General features: G+C 39.3%; 2 protein-coding genes across 5 annotated transcripts in view; one reads left to right on the top strand and one right to left on the bottom strand.

Moving 5' to 3' along the window:
* Window positions 1-19,983, top strand: part of LOC123822774 (centromere protein P) — a 278,910-nt gene that overhangs the window by 166,610 nt on the left and 92,317 nt on the right. The gene's annotated exons all lie outside the window — the stretch shown is intronic.
* ECM2 (extracellular matrix protein 2) overlaps window positions 7,953-19,983 on the bottom strand; it is a 39,583-nt gene continuing 27,552 nt past the window's right edge. Inside the window, exons 7-10 of the mRNA XM_045844924.1 lie at window positions 17,758-17,915; window positions 15,862-16,001; window positions 14,049-14,375; window positions 7,953-10,017 (exon numbers count right to left, since the gene is read on the bottom strand). Of these exons, the coding sequence (XP_045700880.1) occupies window positions 9,849-10,017; window positions 14,049-14,375; window positions 15,862-16,001; window positions 17,758-17,915 (794 nt within the window). The 3' untranslated portion in view covers window positions 7,953-9,848. The remainder of the gene's footprint in view (window positions 10,018-14,048; window positions 14,376-15,861; window positions 16,002-17,757; window positions 17,916-19,983) is intronic.

Raw genomic sequence — 19,983 nt, forward strand, 5'->3', positions numbered from 1 at the left:
TAGTTTATTATTGGTGCATAAAATGCAATTGATTTGTGGATATTTACTTTGTATCCTGTTACTTTCTAAATTTACCCGTTCTAGTAATTTTTTTGATGGAATCTTTAGGACTCTCTACATGTAATATGTCATCTGCAAACAATGACAGTTTTACTTTCCAATTTGGATGTTTTTTGTTTCTTCTTGCCTCATTGCTGTGGTTATGACTTCCAGTACTATGTTGAATAGAGTGGTGAGAGTTTACATCCCTGTCTTGTTCCTGATATTAAAGAAAATGCTTTAGGTTTTCCCCATTGAGTATGATATTGACGGTGAGTTTGTCACATGGCCTTTATTATATCGAGATATGTTCCCTCTGTTTCCACTTTGCCAAGAGTTTGGATACTGGATTTGTCATGCTTTTTCTGCATCTTTTGAGACAAAAATATGATTTTTATCTTTCATTTTGTTTACACGGTCTATCATGTAAATTGATTTGCAGGTTTTATATTAACCTTGCATCCCAGGAATAAATCCCACTTGATCATGGCGTATGACAGTTTTAATGAATTGCTAGACTTGGTTTGCTAGTATTTTGTTAAGGATTTTTGCATCTATGTTCATCAAGGATATTGGCCTTTAATTTATTTATTTGTAGTGTTTTTATCTGGTTGTGGAATTAGGATAATGCTGGTCTTGTAAAAAGAGCTTGCAAAGTCGTCCCTTCTTTTGAATTTTTTTGGAATAGTTTGAGAAGGATAGGCGTTAATGCTTAAATGTTTGATTAAATTTGCCTGTGAAGCCATCCAGTCCAGTCTTTTGTTTTCTGGGAGTTTTTTTTTTTTTATTATTGCTTTGCTTTTATTAGTTATAATTGGTCTAATCAGGTTTCCTGATTCTTGCTGATTTGGTTTTGGAAGATTGTAAATTTATAGGAATTTATCCATTTGGGCCTGATGGTCTAATTTAATGACATGTAGCTGTTTGTAATTATTTTTCTTTAATGCTTTGTAATTCTGTGGTGTCAGTTATTACTTCTCTTTCATTTCTGATTGTATTTATTGGGTCCTCTCTCTTTTTTTCTTGATGAGTGTGGTTAAAGGTTTGTCAATCTCATTTATCTTTTCAAAGAATCAGTTCTTGGTTTCAGTCTTTTGTATTTTCTTTTAAACTCTATGTCACTTATTTCCTCTCTGATCTTAATTTCCTTCTACTCACTTTGGGCTTTATTAGTGCTTTTTTTAGTTACTTTAGGTGTAAGGTTACATTGTTTATTTGAGATATTTCTGGTTTCTTGAGATAGGCCTGTTAATTTCCCTATTAGGACTACTTTCACTGTGTGCCATAGATTTTGTGTTGTTGTGTTCCCATTTTTATTGGTGTCCAGGTATGTTTCGATTTCTCCCTTGTTCTCATTGCATAGTAACTTGTTTGTGTGTATTTCAGTTTTTTTCTTGTAATTGATTTCTAGTTTCACAGCAATGTGCTAAGAGAAGATGCTTGATACGATTTAAATCTTATATTTATTGAGACTTGTTTTGTCTCTTAATATGTGGTCTATCCTAAAAAAATGTTTCATGTGTACTTGAAAAGTATATATATTCTGCTGCTTTGGGGTGAAATGCTAAGAAGATATCCATTAGAACTCTCTGGTTTCATGTGTCATTTAGGGCCTTGTTGACTTTCTGTCTGAAAGATCCAGTGTTGTCAGTGCAGTGTTAAAATCCTCTGCTATGACTCAGTTACTGTTGATCTCTTCCTTTATGTCCATCAATATTTTCTTTATATTTAGGTGCTCCTATGTTGGGTATGTAAATGTTTGTTAGGGTTATATCTTCTCATTGGATTGCTCTCTTATCATTATGTAGTGTGTTTCTTTGTCTGTTACTATAGACTTTATTTTAAAGTCTATTTTTTCTAAGGGTTGTTGCTAGAACAACTTTTTAAAATTTCCGCGTGCATGAAAATTTTTTCATACCTTTACCTTTAGTCTGTGTGTGTGTTTCATTCTAAGGTGAGTCTTTAGTAGGTAGCATACATATGTGTCTTATTTTACTATCTATTCAGCCACTCTTTATCTTTTGATTGAAGCATTTCAGCCATTTACATTTAAAGTGTTTATTGATAGGTACATATTTATTGTCATTTTATTCTTTATTCTTTATAACTATATTCTTCTTTCTTTTTGTTTTTTTCTTATTGTTAAAGAAGTTCCTTTAACATTTCTTTTCCTGGCTGGTGTAGCTCAGTGGATTGAGTGCGGGCTGTGAACCAAAATTTCACAGGTTCGATTCCCAGTCAGGGTACATGCCTGGGTTGCAGGCCATGACCCCCAGCAACCACACATTGATGTTTCTCTCTCTCTCTCTATCTCCCTCCCTTCCCTCTCTAAAAATAAATAAATAAAATCTTTTAAAAGAACCATTTCTTTTTATACAGATTCAGTGGTAATGAACTCCTTTAGATTTTTCTTGTCTGGAATCTCTTAATTTCTCTTACAACTTTAAAATTATAGCATTTGTTGAGTAGAATCATCTTGCTTGTGGGTCCTTGCTTTTAATGTTTGAATATTTCATGCTAATTTCTCCTGAATTGAAATGTTTCTGTTGAGAAATCAGCTGACAGTCTAATGGGAGCTCCTGTGTAAATAACTAACTCCTTTTCACTTGCAGCTCTTAAGATTCTCTCTTTGTCTTTAATCTTGCCATTTTAATTATGTTGTGTTTTGGTGTAGGCCTCTTTGGGTTCTTCTTGTTTGGAACTCTCTGTGCTTTCTGGACTTGTCATTTTGCTTCACCTGGTTAGTTAAATTTTTAGTCGTTATTTCTTTAAATAGGTTCTTAATCCCTTGCTCTCTCTTTTCTCTTCTGGTGGATGTTGTTACATTTCATGGTGTCCCAAAACTCTCCTCCCTAAAACTCTTATTTTTTAAAATTCTTTTTTCCTTTTGCTGCTCTGACTAGATGATTCAATTCTGCTTTGTCTAACCTACTGTTGATTTCTTCTAGTGTATTCTTAGTCTCTGACTGCTTTTTTCTTATAGTTTCTGTGTCTTTTTTTATGCTGTTGAAGTTCTATGTTCCTTGAGCACCCTTATAACCATTGTTTTGAGCTCTGTGTCTGGTAGATTGCTTGTCTTTATTATATTCATTTCTTTTTCTGGGGATTTCTCCTGTTCTTTCATTTTGTGCATGTTTCTTTGTGTCTTTATTTTGGCTGCCTAGCTATGATTGTTTCTTTGTATTAGGTGATATGCTGTGTCTCACAGTCTTGGTAAGGTGGCCTTATGGTAGTAGGTGTCCTTGGGACCCATTGGTGCAGTCTCCCTTTTCACCTGACCTGGGTGCTGCTGGAATGTCTTTTGTGTGGGTAATGTGAGCCTTCCTGTTATAGTTGAGTCTTTGTTTTTATCCTCACCTGAGGATATGTTTATTGATTTTAGATAGAGAGGAAGAGAGGGAGAAAGAGGGAAAAACATCCATGTGGAAGAGAAACATCAATCAGTTGCCTTCTGTATGTGCCCCAGCTGTGGTTTAAACCCGTAACCTAGGTATGTTCCCTGCCTGGGGATCAAATCCTCAACCTTTTGGTTGTACACCAAAAGTTGGTTGGATGTTCCAACCAACTGAACACTTGACCAGGGCTGTTGATGAAATTTGATTGCTGTTGGCCCTGTATGCATGGGGTTGACCCTCAGGCTTGCTGACTTGAGGCATGATTTTGACCACAGAATGTAAGCTGCTTGTATAGGTGCTGACCATAAGAAGCAGCATTTGGCTTAGTTGGGTCTGGTGCCTGATGAGATCTTCCTTTGGATGTACTGCTTGTGGAGCTAATTGGGTCCTTCTCTAATGTTACCTGAAGCCTGCCACTAGGCATGTTGGTTCTGGGAACCCTTGGGAGGGACTCTAATGCAGATCAGTGTCAGATACTGCCTTTGACTGGTTCTGGGCAACCTGTTTGGAGCTACCAAGTTATCCACAGTTTGTGGCTGCCTCTGCTGGGCATCGGTTTGTGTGGGAATGGCCAAGCTGCACACCAAGGTGGGCTTCCACCAGCACTGAACCCAGGAGCAGGTCAGCAAAAGGCCCAGTGCTCCCTGAGATCACCTCTGCTTGTTTTTACCTGATGGCTGCATGTTAGGTACGATCACTGAAAGAGCCTCTGATGGTACATGAGTTGCATGAAGTAGGTTCTTAGTAAGTCACCAGGTTGGGGTAAGTGGTATTCCCCAGATTGATACAGATTGAAACTTAGTGGCAGTGCTGGGTCTAAGGCAGGTCAGCAAAAGTCCCAGGATACACCAAGGCCAGTTTCTACCTGCTGGGTACCCAAAGAGTACCCTCAGACCTTTGTGGTAGGGGTCTCAGAGAGTCATCAGGAGGAGTCCAGCAGCATTTATCAGGCTCAAACAGATCAAGATTTAGCCGTGAAGGCAGGGCTCTGTACCAGTTGCATTTGCAAGGAAAAGATGGGTCCTATTCTAGAACCACACAACTCAGTCTGTCCTTTTTCCTGGCCAGACCTCCTCAAAAACTCAAGTGTAGCAGGGCAGACCTGCTAGGAGTCAGGATTGTGTGGATAGTAGATCTCCCTTTGAGCGGCAGTGCCTGGCAACCTCACAGGAAGGTGAGGCGAGTGACCCTGGCCTCTGAGCCCACCACTCAGTCTCTGATACTCCCTGAATTCATCTGGACTTCTACCCAATTGGTCCAGGCAGCTGAGTCCACCACAGGGAAGGAGCTCTGCAGGGCAAGGTGAGAGGGAGTTAGAAAGTTGGGACTCTTTTATTCCCCCAGGTTCATGCTCTGTGGAGGGGAGTGCTTTCTTGGCAGTATAGGAGAAGGAACTAAGTATAGGAAACCTGGTAGTTGTTTCTTTAGCTATCTCTCCAGAGCCACACAACCCAGTCTCTCCTCATACAACTCTAGTTCACTGCAAACTGGTCTCCCTCCACAGGAGCCCAGGATGAGTGGCTGTGAATGAAATCTTCTGCATTGGCGTTTTAAGAGGGTACCTGGGTTTCTAGCAGATTATTGTCTCTCCCTGACAGACAGAATCCCTGCTGTTTTCACTGCCAGATGCTGTGTGGGTGCCTCCTCCTGGGTCTGGTGCTGTGGGCTAGGGAGCCTAGTGTAGCGATCTCACTCCTAAGGGAGGACCTTTCTAGCTGAGATATCTCTCCGGATTCTCAGCTACCACACAAAAGGTGCAGGGCCAGCCCTTTACATGTCTCTACCCTTCTTACCATTCTCACAGTGGCTCCCTCTGTAATCCCTGGCCATAAGATTTCTGCTCAGCTAGTCTTAAGTTTTATAGTCAGGTTGATTGTCCTATATTTTAGTTGTAATTCCAGTTTGATCCTGAAGGGAGGTGAGTACAACATCTACCAACTCCACTGCCATCTTGGATCTTCAATCAAAATCAGTTTTCTTGAGAAATAATTAACTTTAGCTCTTAAAGTGATGGTGGTATCATTTGACAATGGAGGCTGAAGGAGAGATTATTGTATCTTCCTCACCCTGTTGGTAGTGCCTGCTCCCCCAGGTGCCTTTGCCTTCAGATTCAGAGGTATACCATGCCCATTCTCAGGCATCCAGACTTTTCACTGTGGACTTCAATCAGAAGATATTGGTTAAGGCCAGACCCAGCTATGATCTTTCTGTTCTTCCCAAGTTGTACCCACTTGCTCACCCTTGTCCTAGGGTCCTAACCTGTCTGCCCCATAGTGAGTCTTGAAGGCAGGCAGAGATGGACGGTGTGTGAGCCTCATCTGTGTGCCCTGCAGCACTTTGCCATATTGGAGCCATCCTGCAGAGCTGTGTTCAGCTGACTATCTTTCAGGAATTTTCAGGTCAAAGGTCAGCAGTCTTTAGTTATTGCAGAACTGCTTAGGGCTGATCTGATTCCATTCTATGGTGCTAGAGTTCTAAAGGAACAGACACACCAGCTAAACTTTCTTGCTCAGATGCAGAGTTTGGCTGCATCCAGGCAGTTGTAACCAGTACACCTGAGAAGCATTTGCTCAGGTCAAGGGTCTCCAACCTGGTTGCTGGGCGGAGGGTGAGGGAAGGACTAGGGGCTTTGGTTACACATTGTTTGTGAATCTTAAAACCTGGTGTGTGATATAGATAGTACCTTTTCCATTTGTTTTAAGGAAAAAATGAGGAGCAGTGACAGCTAGCCCTTTCTGATGGAAGCAAAGACTACTTTGTTCAAAGGGAGAGTCTTTAGGGACACTTCCATTCCAGAGCTCCATGAACCGTTTGCTGAGTCATGCTTAAAAACCACTGATCTATTCTAAACCTATCACTTTATAATTAAATTAAGTGAATCCCAGAAAAGTAAAATGACTACATAATTGACCATCAGGGACCAAGATGGGCACCTAGATAGCCTGGTTCCTGATGTAGTTATATTGATTTCCTTACGATTCTAGGCTATTCATATCCTTTTCACAATAACATACCTTTGGTGATTTTTTAACCTACAATAAGCCAAATCTCAAAATTAAAAAATATAGTTAGTATTCCTTGTACGTATGTGCAAAGATGACACCATTAATATATTCACACCATGGCGAGACCAGGACTTCCTTTGTATGCATATGTGTTAGTAATTGTAGCATATTTTTAAAGCCAACAGGGCATCTCTTTGTTTTTGTTTTTTGTTTGTTTTTTTTTATCAATGTGCGGTTGCTGGGGGTTATGGCCTGCAACCCAGGAATGTACCCTGGCTGGGAATCGAACCTGGGACACTTTGGTTCCCAGCCTGCACTCAATCCACTGAGCTATGCCAGCCAGGGCCATCTCTTTGTTTTTAACATTATATTTTGAAAAATGTTTGCTGTAAGAACATTTATCACTTTTTTAAATCCTCACCTGAGGACATGCTCACTGATTTTAGAGAGTGGGGGAGGAAGGGAAAGAGAGGGGAAGAGAAATATCAACATGAGAGAGAAGTATTGATCTGTTGCCTTTCGCATGCACCCCAGTGGAGGACTGAACCTGCAACCTAGGCATGTGCCCTGACCAGGAATCGAACGCTTGACATTTCAGTCTACAGGACAATGCTCTTACCATCTGAGCCACACTGACCAGGGCTATCACTTTTTGTTTTAATGGGAGCATAATGAAATTTCAAGACTGAAAAAGTTCAATGCTGGACATTTTATATTTTAAATTATAATATCAGTTGAAATAACAGCGTCTTCCAACTTAAGAACAAAGCTTCCATCAGTCATTCTGATTTTCAGCCTTCCTAAAGATTCTGCTCCCAACAGGGTGTCCCTGAGCACACAGTAGTATCTCAGTGTGCTCCTGGGCCTGGTGTCACTTCAGGGTTGCTAGGAATGGCTGGATCTTCCTGGGACTCATCAAAACTGGACGCTCTTGAGCCTGGGGAACTTGAGGTAACCATAGGAAGAAGGGGCACAGTACCTAATGTGGTTTATTGCTTTGCCACCTTGTTCTACTGACTTCATTATACCTGCCTATTGATTTGATTGTTTATTTGATTTCCTGCTTATTGCCCCTACCACACTTTGCACTCCCTGATAGCAGAGACCTCATCTAATCTGTTCATTCCTGTCTCTCTCTAGAACAGCATCTGGAATACAGTTGATTAAAATCAGAATGAAAAATGAATACAGGAATGATTCAGTATCTGTGTGTGTTGTCCCAGGATGCTGATTCTGTTGAATCACTTTATTCATTTTGAGTCCCCTCTAACACTGATTTTGTTTACTGTTTAGATTGACTTAAACCAGCAATTTTCAACCTTTTCCATCTCATGGAAAACACTAATTACTAAAATTCTGCAGCACACCAAAAAACTGTTTTTTGCTGATCTGACAGAAAATAGGTATAATTTTGATTCATTCACATGGGATGACTATGGTTGTGTTAGCTGTTGTCATTTTTTTTTTAATTTGACAGTGTAAGAGAAAAGAGATCAGTGCCCATGACTAGTCAGTTATTGCATGTTTTAAAAATTCTTGCAGCAGACCAGTTAAAAATCACTGTTTTAAATCATTTAGGTTTATGTATTTATATTCATACACCAAGAAACACTATACAAAGTTTCTTGTTAAATGAATGGATAACCATATCTTATTTTTACCTTTTATATACAGTTTGGCCAATTTAAGTTAGTTGATGCTCCTACATTCTGAAAATTGTTATAAACCTCAACTTTTCCATAAGATTCTTTTTCTGTTTTTAGCCATCTGGTTTAAGCTTTGATTCTTGATTCTAACAGTCTTCCTTGTATTATTTTTCTTCTTTATGTTGTAATTTCAAAATCCTAGATATTAAGAAAGAGGGCTTAGAAAGAAAGGCTTAGAAATGACCTGCTCAAATGGGTAAATTAAATTTTCACAAGTTGACTAGGTTGACCAAGATGGGCACTCAGGTATCTGATTCCTGGTGTAATTGTTTCCTTATCATTCCAGGCTACACATGTCTTTAGTGCTTTTTGAAATAGTCTTATCCATAATAATCAAATTTGAGAGCTGGTTGCTCTCAATTTTACATGAAAAGTTGATAGTAATAAGTACACTCATGTATACTACATTTCCCAGATGCTTTTCATTCTGTGGTTCTCATAACACCCCTGTGAAGTAAGGCTGGAAGGTTCTAAGGATGGTGAGTGAACTATAAAAAGATTAAATAACTGAAGTTCAAAAGATTAGCATAACCTTCCCAACAATGTCTTAAGTTGGGCAGTTTGGTGCCTTAAGCCCCAGAGTGGGACTTAATTTCTTAGTCTGGTGTTTTTCAAGACACAAAACTGATAGTAACAAGAGAAGTCAACAAAATTTCTCTATGTGTCTATTATAAATTACTTTAGAAATACAGATAAAATAACATTATGTAATGAAAATTCTAATATATAGTTGTGGTAGTATCCAAAATGTAGTAAATATTAATAGCTTTATTGAGCTGAGTAAAAGAATATATACACTTGAGCAAACTAGGGCAAAGAAGATAGGTGCTAAAATGACCAATGGAGCAAAAATTTTCAAAAACTCATGCAATAATAGGTTTACATTTGCTCATGTATAGTTAAGGATAATTAACTTCCTTTAAGCAAACTCCACTGCTTTCCATAAAACATTTAGATCTTGAATAAAGAATAATAAGGGTGATCTAAATATACTGCTACTCCTTTTATACTTACAGAAAATTTTTAAAATAGTATAGAACTGACATGAACCCTTCTCCCAGCTTCCCCTGTATTAAAAATCTCATAAATACCCCATAATACAATTCTCAAAACCAGGAAATTAACATTACAATAGTATTTTAATTTCACACATGTAATTAATAGGAGGAACTAAAGCTAACTCAATATTTATGTATATTTATACCAATAATGATAGCATATGCTCTTAAAGAAAATTAATAAATTATTGTTTTAACTTTAGAATAATAAACAACACCCATTCATGAATTTTTTGTATAATTTTTTTCTCCCATTCATTCCTTGGTCTGGAACCAGAGCATACATAATTTTTAAATGTACTTAAGGGGTTCCCAACAATACTCACAGGTTAATTGTAAAGGACATGCTTATTTTGCTCCAGATTCCTTCACTCACACTCAACAGTATATAACATCTTATTCCCAACTGAAAAACTTTGCAATGAAATGGCTTCTTTCTGGAGTATGAAACTGAAAACTTAGCTAAAAATGCTAGAAGATTAAACTTTGTAGATATATTTTTGGTTGTTCATCTCTAGATTAATTAATCAGGTAGACTGGCATAATGATACTGAGTATAACATGACATGATATCTCTCTCATTGATGATAAATACTACAACAAATATATAAATACAGTTTATAAATGACAAAGGAAAATATAGGATTAGTTGATATTCTGTGGTTTAAGAATGATACTTGAATATGATCTTATGCATGAAAATGCATAGGGTGATATTTCTCCTGTTTTAATATAATTGTTTTCAAGATGAAGATATTCCAGTGTTGAATCATCGTCTTCTTCAGTACTGCAAATTTGTTCTGGAAGAATATTCCTAAGGAAAAAGCGACATGAAAGTCAAAATAGTTGAAGTAATATTCTGCCTTCATAATTTTGTTTTTATTTAAAAAATTATTTTGTTGTGAAATAAAATTGATCCTTTTTTAATACTGTATCCAAGAAAAAGTTCCAAATATGTCAAAGATCTAAATGTGAAAAATGAAGCCATAGATGTATTAGAATAAATAAAGCATACCCTAGAAGCAGGGAAAAATCTTCCTACTTGTGATTTAAAAACTAAAAGCATTAAGAGATGAGAATAATAAATAGATTACACTTTTTAAAAATTAAGTTAAAAGACAAATGGCACCCTAGGAGAAAATCTTCACAACTCATATTATAGATAAAGGGATAATATACAAAGACCTAAAAATGTAGATGGGAAAGGGAAGGGAAGGGAAGGGAAGGAAAAGGAAGGGAAGGAAAAAGAATGAACCAGTTCACAAAAGAAAAAAATGAAATGATATGTAAATGTGAAAAGATGCTCAATATCATTTATGATAATAGAAATCTACAAATTGAAAGTATAGTGACATACCACTGTCACCAGATTTGCTACAAAAAATGTTCAAAAGCTCATCAACATGTTCTGACAATGAGGCTGTGGAAGACCAAACACCAATGAAAGGAATTCATAACAATATAGTCCCATCAAAAGGAATTTTGCAGTAGCTAGCAAAATTACATGTGCATTTTTCCCTTTTCACCCAGCAATCCCACGTTTAGGAATTTATCCCAAAGTTTGACTGTAAAAATACAAAATAAAGTTATGCATTGTAACATTATTTGTAGTAATAAAAGAATGGAAACAATCAAATTTCTGTCAATAAGGAACTGGTTGAATAAAATGTCTGTAAAGTGTAATACTATTCAGTTGTAAAAAGGACTGAGGAAATTCTCCATTTTTTGATGAGAAATAATATCCATAATATACTGCTAATTTTAAAAAGTAAAGAGTGAGACTTCCGGCCAAGATGGAGGCATAGGTGTGCCTCCTCGCACAACCAAGATAGGGACAACAATTTAGAAACAGAATAACAACCAGAACTGACAGAAAATTGAACTGTATGGAAGTGGGACAACCAAGGAGTTAAAATAGACATATTCATCCAGACAGGTAGGAGGGGTGGAGTCGTGCAGCTGGGCGGAGAGGGGTTGCGCCTCACAAAGAGCATTGGGACTAGGTGCATAAGACCGTAGCGGCTGGACCCTGGGCCCACAAGCGGTGCTGGCAAACCCTGGTGGAGGGATGGCATCCAGCAGACCCAGCGAGGCAGCAACTGTAAAGCAAGGCACTGCGTGCAACCCAGGATGCCAGTGCTAGGAAATAGAGCCCTGGGGCACTGATTGAAAACACCCATAGGGGTTGAGGCACAGAAGGAGACTCCCAGCCTCACAGGAGAGGTCGTTGGAAAGACCCACGGAGTGCACAAGCCCACCCACACGAATATCAGCACCAGAAAGGTCCAGTTTGCTTGGGGGAAGCAGGGAAAGGGGCTGAAGTCTACAGAGGGCGGAGCAAGCTCCATTGTTCCCTCTCAGACCCCTGCCCCACATACAGCGTAACAACGCAGGGACTGGGGTGCCCCACCCTGGTGAACACCTAAGGCTTTGCCTCTCATACATAACAGGCACGACCAGACCCCCCCCCCACCCAAATTATATATATATAGCTCAAACAGAAGAACAAATGAAAACCCCACAACCAGTACTTTTAAGCGACTAAGAGATGGCCAACCTATCAGATACACAGTTCAAAGTACTGGTGATCAGGATGCTCACAGAACTGGTTAATTTTCATCACAAATTAGATGAAAAAATGAAGGCTACAATAAGTGAAATGAAGAAAATGCACAGGGATCCAATAGTAATGGAATGAAAGCTGGGTCTCCCATCAGTGGAGTGGACCAGAAGGAAGAAAACAACATACAGTCAGAAAAGAATGAAGAAATAAAAATTCAAAAAAATTAGGAGAGGCTTAGGAACCTCCAGGACATCTTTAAATGTTCCAACAGCCGAATTATAGGGGTACCAGAAGGAGAAGAGGAAGAGCAACAAGTGGAAAAGTTATTTGAACAAATAATAAAGGAGAACTTCCCCAGCCTGGCCAAGGAAATAGACTTTCAGGAAGTATAGGCAGCTCAGAGAGTCCCAAAGAAGTTGGACCCAAGGAGGAACACACCAAGGCACATCATAATTACATTACCCAAGATTAAAATGAAGGAGAGAATCCTAGAAGCAGCAAGAGATAAGGAAACAGTAACCTACAAAGGAGTTCCATAAGACTGGCAGCTGGTTTCTGAAAAGGCCTTACAGGCAAGAAGGGGCTGGAAAGAAGTATTCCAAGTCATGAAAGGCAAGGACCTCCATCCAAGATTGCTCTATCCAGCAAAGCTTTCATTTAGAATGGAAGGGCAGATAAAGTGCTTCCCAGATAAGGTCAAGGTAAAGGGGTTCATCATCACCAAGCCCTTATTATATGAAACATTAAAGGGACTTATCTAAGAAAAAGAAGATGGTTCTGGCTGGCATAGCTCAGTGGACTGAGCGTGGGCTGGGAACCAAAGTGTCGCAGGTTCGATTCCCAGTCAGGGTACATGCCTGGGTTGCAGGCCGTGACCCCCAGCAACCGCACATTGATGTTTCTCCCTCTCTCTCTTTCTCCCTCCCTTCTCTAAAAATAAAATCTGAAAAAAATTTTAAAAAAGAAAAAGAAGATGATCAAAAATATGAACAGTAAAATGACAACAAACTCACAACTATCAACAATTCAATCTAAAAAAACAAACAAACAAAAAAACTAAGGAAACAACTAGAACAGGAAGAGGGTCACAGAAATGGAGATCACATGGAGGGTTATCAGCGAGGAGGCAGAGAGCAGAGAATGGGGGAAAAGGGAAAAGGAATAAGAAGCAAAATTTGGTAGGTAGAAAATAGACAGTGGTATGTTAAGAATAGTATTGGAAATGGAGAAACCAAAGAATTTATATGCATGACCCATGGACATGAACTAAGAGGGGGTGGCAGATTCCTAGAGGGAAATGGATGGAGTGGGGCAAAGGGGGAAAAATTGAGACAAGTGTAATTGCATGATTAATAACATACACTTGAGAAATAGAAAAGAAAAGATCAGACTCAAGCAACAGTGATCTGTGAGTGAAACCATTGGTTCAGTGGTGGAGGAGAAAGGTTATAATGGAAATGTTAGACTGTGACCACCTAAATCCCACCAGAAGTGGTGCAAACACACACATGCATCCTGTTGCAGTGTAATAGGAAGCAAGCATATAGCATGACTTACGGAGTATCTCAGGCAAATATTTTGAAAGCAAATCTTACTGAACCTCCCTACCCATCCCTGACTTCTTCCACCAGGGCTTTTAGAAATCCTTAACCCTTTCTCTGTCTTGTTTTGGGGAGAGTTTAAATGTGTTTGGAATTTTAGAGAATGAGAAAAGAATAAGGATGTAACCTTCATGGACAAGGCCCCAGAGCTCAGTGATCTGCCTCTCTTGTTAATGCTTTCCGGGCAGATGGAACACATGCAGAAAATTGTATCTGGACAAGTGAGGGACGCTGAATCTCCATAAACTTACTTAGAATTTTACCTTCAGGAGAATTTAGATAGAAACAATTTTTATTTTGGCATATATTTAGATTTTGTGTTCTACAGATTAGTGTTTATAATTATGTGTGAAGGTGGGAGAAGCACCATCATATAACACCTTGATGCCTCATTTCAGCCTGTCTTTGAGGTTTTAAGTATTATGTAATAGTAATCTATTTTTAAAAAATTTTACTATGGAAGTATGCAAATATATACAAAAGTAGAAAAACATTATGAATTTTTATATACCTATTATCTTTTGGTTTCAACAGTTACTAGCATTTACCAATCTTGTTTAATGCAATTCTTGTCACTTTCTTCCTTACAGTAAATCCCAGACATCATGTCATAGTAGTTTAATCATATATTTTTGTCAATCACAGTAATGTAAATGGATACCTGAAAAAGCTAAAATTTACCGTATCTTGTTGTTGTTCAACCTCAAGAAATGTAGTGCTTTCATTTCCTGAACCCCTGGTGGTATCGATTTTAAGTCATTGTAATCCAGAAACAGCTCTCTCAGAGAATGATAAACCCCGTAGAAGGAGACTCGGTCCACGCCATCATCAGAGAGTTTGTTGAATGATAGGTACAGGTATTCTAGGCCTGGCTGCATGTGGCCAAACACGTAGCCAGGGATGCGCTCAATCTTGTTTCCCAAGAGCACGAGGTGCAGCAGAGACTTGGGGAGGTAGGAGGGGACCTGGTAGAGCTTGTTGTAGGAAAGGTCAATTGATTCTAGATTTCTGCAGCAAAGCAAAGAATAAACAGGGTAGAACATCAGGGAAGTGACTGTGAGCTCTAGGTTTTGACGAAGCCAGTCAGGATACTTTCTGATTTTTCTGTCAGCACTTGGTGTGCTGTAATGATTCCCAGTACAATAGTGGCTCTGTGACAGCTTGACTCAAGGTGTGTGCTCTTACCTGGGCACCACACAGCTGCTCCAGTTCCCCCAGAGAGGAGCACCAGAGTTCAGAGAGAAAAACTCATATCCCGGGGATAATGGTGAGGCTCAAAGAGGTCCCCAAATATCTCTAAGGTCAAACTTGAATCAGGAATGAAATCCCAAGTGTTCTAGCCAACATCATATTGCCTATTCCTAAAATCTTCAATGATCCTATCAAAGAAGTGGCAGTATTGTAGAATTTTTATATTCTCATTCCATTTTGATCTGATGACCTGGCACCTGGGACAGAGAGTGAGACTAAGGGGTCTAGAAAAGGTGGTTCACTGGCCCCGGATGATCAGGAAATGTGAGCTACCTGATTGGTTCAGGAGCCTCACTTACAGCCTCTGCCTACCCATGAAGACTTGCACCTGATAAAAACTCAGTTACCTGCCACCACCACATGCTGATAAACCCAGTTGGCCATCCACACTTTTCATTTCTCTCCATGCTGCTTCTAAAAGAAACCTATCCCCGCTATGCTAGTCAGATCCCTCGTTCCCTTGCCACAGGTTGGACCCGCTAACAGGGCTCAATCCAGCTTTCCCACATGGCTTGTTCTTCACTTCCTGCCTGGCAGTCTCCACGCTGGCCCCTTCAATGAGGGCTGCAGTCTGGGGCCACAGATTTCTCTCCAGGAAGATGGCCTTTGCTGTGTGTCTGGGCTATCAGGCCAACCATTCTCCAGTCTATTTTGTAAGACTTGAGGTATAAAAATTGGAGAAATAAAGACAGTGTGGTTGTAGGACAGTGAAGTCTTGTGCTTTTACCTAAGGGGGTTAACGGAGGAGGTTAGTTTCCTTCCTCAGTCTTTGCAGGGGATTATCTCACTTAAACTTCATGACTACCCTTTGAAGTTGACAGAGTGAAAGTATCATGGTGGCTAGACCCCAGGTTCCACTGCGCAGGCTCAGTTGTGGCTGGCAGAGCACTTGCATGTGGTAAAGTGTCCGTCCATACCAGCAGTGACTGGTTATCATTAACACCAGTCATATCATCATTGGTTTGAACTCCATGAAAGTACCTAAGTTTGGGGCAGAGGGGGAGTCACTAGCCAACATCATATTGCCTATTCCTAAAATCTTCAATGATCCTATCAAAGAAGTGGCAGTATTGTAGAATTTTTATATTCTCATTCCATTTTGATCTGATGACCTGGCACCTGGGACAGAGATCAAAGGATAAGAAAGGATACTGTCACCTCGCACATATCTCCCTGGTCATACCTTCTTTAATAATGGCAAAAGGAAGAAATTGTCTAAAGTCTAATTATAGTGTATACTTACTCTTGGTTTATCCACGCCAAAGGAGCAATCCTATTTTCTTCAATTTTATTATAACATAGTACAATGACATTGATATTTCTGGTATGATTGAAACAAATTTCAGTTATTTCTTCAATTTGGTTATTTTCTAGGTATAATTCCTATAATTAAAAGAAAAGACGTATTTTTCTTCTTGTTAGTTGATGAATATATTCAATTTTACAGAAATTAAAGTGCTATTACAAACTATTCTCATTAGTATTATCTAAGGAGTCTTTTACTGCTCTTCCAAGTAAGTTCATTTACCTCATAAATATTTAGAGGTAAACTAGATCAGTGGTTTATAAACTTTGTATAGTACAATACTTGTGAGCTCTTTATTATTTTTTTTTTTTAGTTTTTAATCCTCACCCAAGGATAGAGTTACTGATTTTTAGAAGGAGAAAGAGAGATAGAGAGACAGTGAGAAACATCAATATGAAAGAGAAACATCAGTTGATTGCCTCCTGTATGTGCCCTGACCAGGGATCCTGACCAGGTATCAAAGCCACAACATTTTGAGGTATGGGATGATGCTCCAACCAACTGAGCCACTTGACCTGGGCACTTGTGAGCTTTTTAAAGTATAAATTTCAACCTAGATGGACCCCAGTCAAAATTCAGTCATCGATACATTGGAACTGCAGGTCTGAAGCTGTGCCTTGGATGGATTCAGAGCACATGTGACTGTGTGGACAGCACTTCTCAAGTTAGTGAGAAAAGTCCTTTGGAAAGAGAAAGGGGGGATGGAAGGGTCAGATATAGAGTAAAGACACATTACTCTTTGTATTTTTCAAGGTGTGGACTCACACACCTATGTATGTATTTGTGTGTGTGTTTTACCATGTGCCTTATGTATTGAAAACTTTAATTTCTTAAAAAGTTACACATTGCTGACTCCATCCTACAAAGAACCTGACCTGGCATGTCTGGAATAAGTCCAAGAGTCTGTATTTCTTTAGAATCCAAGTGATAGTGATTGTAAGCCAGGTATTGGAACCTTGATCTTTAATATTTTGATAAATTCTGATGTTACAATCTTAATCTGCAAATAGGAGAAGGAGGAAGGGTGGTGTCTATGGCAGCATCAGATGGAGATCAAAGGCCCCGTCTTAGCCTGCTGGGTCCATAGCTGTGGGAAACCAAACCTTGTCCTTCCTTCTTGTTGAGTGATCTACTGTATGGCAGAAATGGAGCCCAGAGGAGATGGCCTGAGTTTCTGCTGGGTCTGCTAGACCTTTGTGTACTTGATTTAGGAAGTTGGGGTATACCCTCAGTACCAAAGACCAGCAGGAGTCCTCTTTAGTTAAGTGTGTTTAGTTAAGCAAGGGAGACCACACTTCGCTGCAGCAGGGGCATCTGCAGAGGGGGTGAAAACAGAACCGCACTTGGGCCTTTGGAAGGAGCTGGTCAGAACTGGTAAATTAGGGGGCTGTTGGCACAGTGAGCACCCTTCTCTGTAGATTTTGTCTATCCATGCAGGGTCACTGTTAGTTCATGTGGGGATCTGGGTGGAGCAGACTGAGATGATCATCACAATTCTGTTTGGGACAGTTAAAACTATTTTGCAAGTCTGGGTACTTTTTGCAAGTCATAGTTTCTGTTTAAATTCTTAGTTCATTTCCCCAGTTTCTCCTGAGGAGCTGTCAGTAGGACCGGTTTATTACTTTTTTAAGGGTCTCTGCTCATAATTATAACTTTAATTCATAATTTTATGTAATACAAAGAGAAAAAAATGTTCAAATTATAGCAAGTTCCATATATAGCATCAAAACTACTACTGAGTTTAATATGCATCACAATAATGTCTTAAAATATATTTATTTTTGTAGCATACTGTATTTAAAATATAAAATATTTGCAGAAAGATATACGTACCTCAAGAGAAGTAGGAAGACCCTGTGGTATAATTCTAAATTTATTTCTTCCCAGACGTAGGTAGGATAGGCTCTTCAAAGGTTTGAAAGCTAAAGGATTGACATTGGTTTCACTGAGATTGTTTCCTTCCAGTTCTAAGGTGACCAATTGATTTAAATCTATATAAAAAAAAAACAGAATTATTGGAGTATTAGGATAGTAACTGGAAAACCATGCAATTTCTATAACCTTTCAAAACATTCTGTGAAGTGTTCAGTTTATTTGGAGGACAGATATTGTAGCTTCTTTCTTTGTATCTCTCTATAGAGCCTTTTCCCAAGTACTTTGCACATTCTAAATCAGAGGTGTCAAATTCATTTTCACCAGGGGCCACATCAGCCTTGTGGTTGCCTTCAAAGGGCTGATTTCGACTCCTTAACAGTTAAGGAGTAGTTACATTTATATAGTCCTAAAATTATTTTTGCCTTGTGAAGACAATCTGGAGGCTGATGTGGCCCCTGGTGAAAATGAGTTTGAAACCACTGTTCTAAATGCTTAGTTCAGCCAGGACTGAACACTGAATGTTTGATCCCATGGAGAGGCAGGCCTAAAGAGAAACCATTGTTAATGCTGTGTAATCAAAATACACACTCTAAGGGATGGGTGGCAGTTGGGGGAGGCAGCGATGGCCAAGCAGGAACTCGGAACACAGATGTGCAAGAAGTCAAAGGTTGTGGAAGGTCATTTGAAGCATTTGTAAAGCCAGGTGGATATTAAATGGGATCATAATTGGAGATGGATGAGGAGTGTAGTGCAATGATTCCTTTTCCAAGACAAAGTAAGAGCGCTCTTTGCCTAGCAAACCCTCCGTTTCTGAACATGCAGCACTGAATTTCCATCACAATGTTCACTTCCTGGCAGAGAATGCAGCCAAGTAGATGTTTTGAAAGGAAAATTATCAAAACTTCCATGCATTCAGAGTGTCCTGCCAAAAAAGGCCTTTAGACAAACAAGTTTTCTCTAAATTGTTTCTACTGGCCTCAGTAGTGGTATGACACAGATTGGAACCTTAAAGAAGAGTGGGCTGGTCAGCAGTGATGATTGCCAGAAGTATCTGAGTCAGACATTCAGGGCGTAGCTTTGCAGTTTGTTCAGTGGCCAAGATTTCCAGAATAGGGGATGTTTTCATATTCAACTCAAGTCACAGGCATTGCCCTAAATTCTCTGTGTAACTCATTTCCTCCTTCTAGGCCTCTCAGAGAAGCAAGACAGTACTCTCTAGAGTACAGATCATAGACACTAGAAGATGACACAGAGGAGACAGCAGTGTAGACTTGAGTGGTATGGAAGTGTGAGCATGGCTCAGCTGGTGGTGTTTAGGATCAATTGAAGGGCTGAGAGACAGGAGTTAGGGAGGCCAACTTGTAAACTCTAAAAAGTGATTTCATTTCCTCATATTCTCTTTATCCAAAACTGAAGATACTGAGCATTCAGTGTATTTATCTAGCACAAAGTTCAGGTTTGGAAACATAATAGAAGTTTTCCTCTGAAACTTCCAAGTGTACTACTTAGATTGTATCTACTATCTAAGATAGTAGATAGTAGAAGTACACAAATGGTTATTACAACTCAAAAGAAACATAATGCACAATTCATATACACAATATTATACATCACTACAATTCTCTCATTTATGTGTATATTATATATGTAGGAAACACACAATGTATGTGTTACAGTAGTAACAGGAAATGAGATAGAGTTAGAAATGAGAAAGAGTTAGTGCACACTTCAGGAGACCTCCTGCTTTAAACCTTGCATCACATCCTGAATGACAGACTCACAGAACTAGAACTGCATGCAGTTCCTATGACATCCAGATTGTTTCATTTCTCCATGCTTTTGCACATGCTGCTTCTCTTCCTGAAGCGTGTTTCTTTCCCACTTCCCTAAAACTATACATAACCTGAAAGGTGGAGACCTGCCACAAGAGATAATAGAAGAACACTGATGGCCGAGCAGCAGGCTTCTACCTAGAAAAAGTAGTGTCACAGTACTAATGCTGGCCTTTCTTCAGGCTCAACCTGCTCACTGCCAGTCAGCCTGATCATCTAGGACAGCAAGACTCAACAGGAGCTAAGGAGCCTCAGTGGTTACAGCAGTCAAGAGAGAACCTAGTACCTGAGGGGTCGGCACTGGAGCAGGACTAAAATGCACCCCGAAGAGAAAAAGAGCCAGCCCACACAG

The sequence above is a fragment of the Phyllostomus hastatus genome, unplaced genomic scaffold, assembly GCF_019186645.2.
Source record: "Phyllostomus hastatus isolate PE091 unplaced genomic scaffold, TTU_PhHast_1.1 phas_contig_41, whole genome shotgun sequence".
NCBI classification, from domain to species: domain Eukaryota; kingdom Metazoa; phylum Chordata; class Mammalia; order Chiroptera; family Phyllostomidae; genus Phyllostomus; species Phyllostomus hastatus.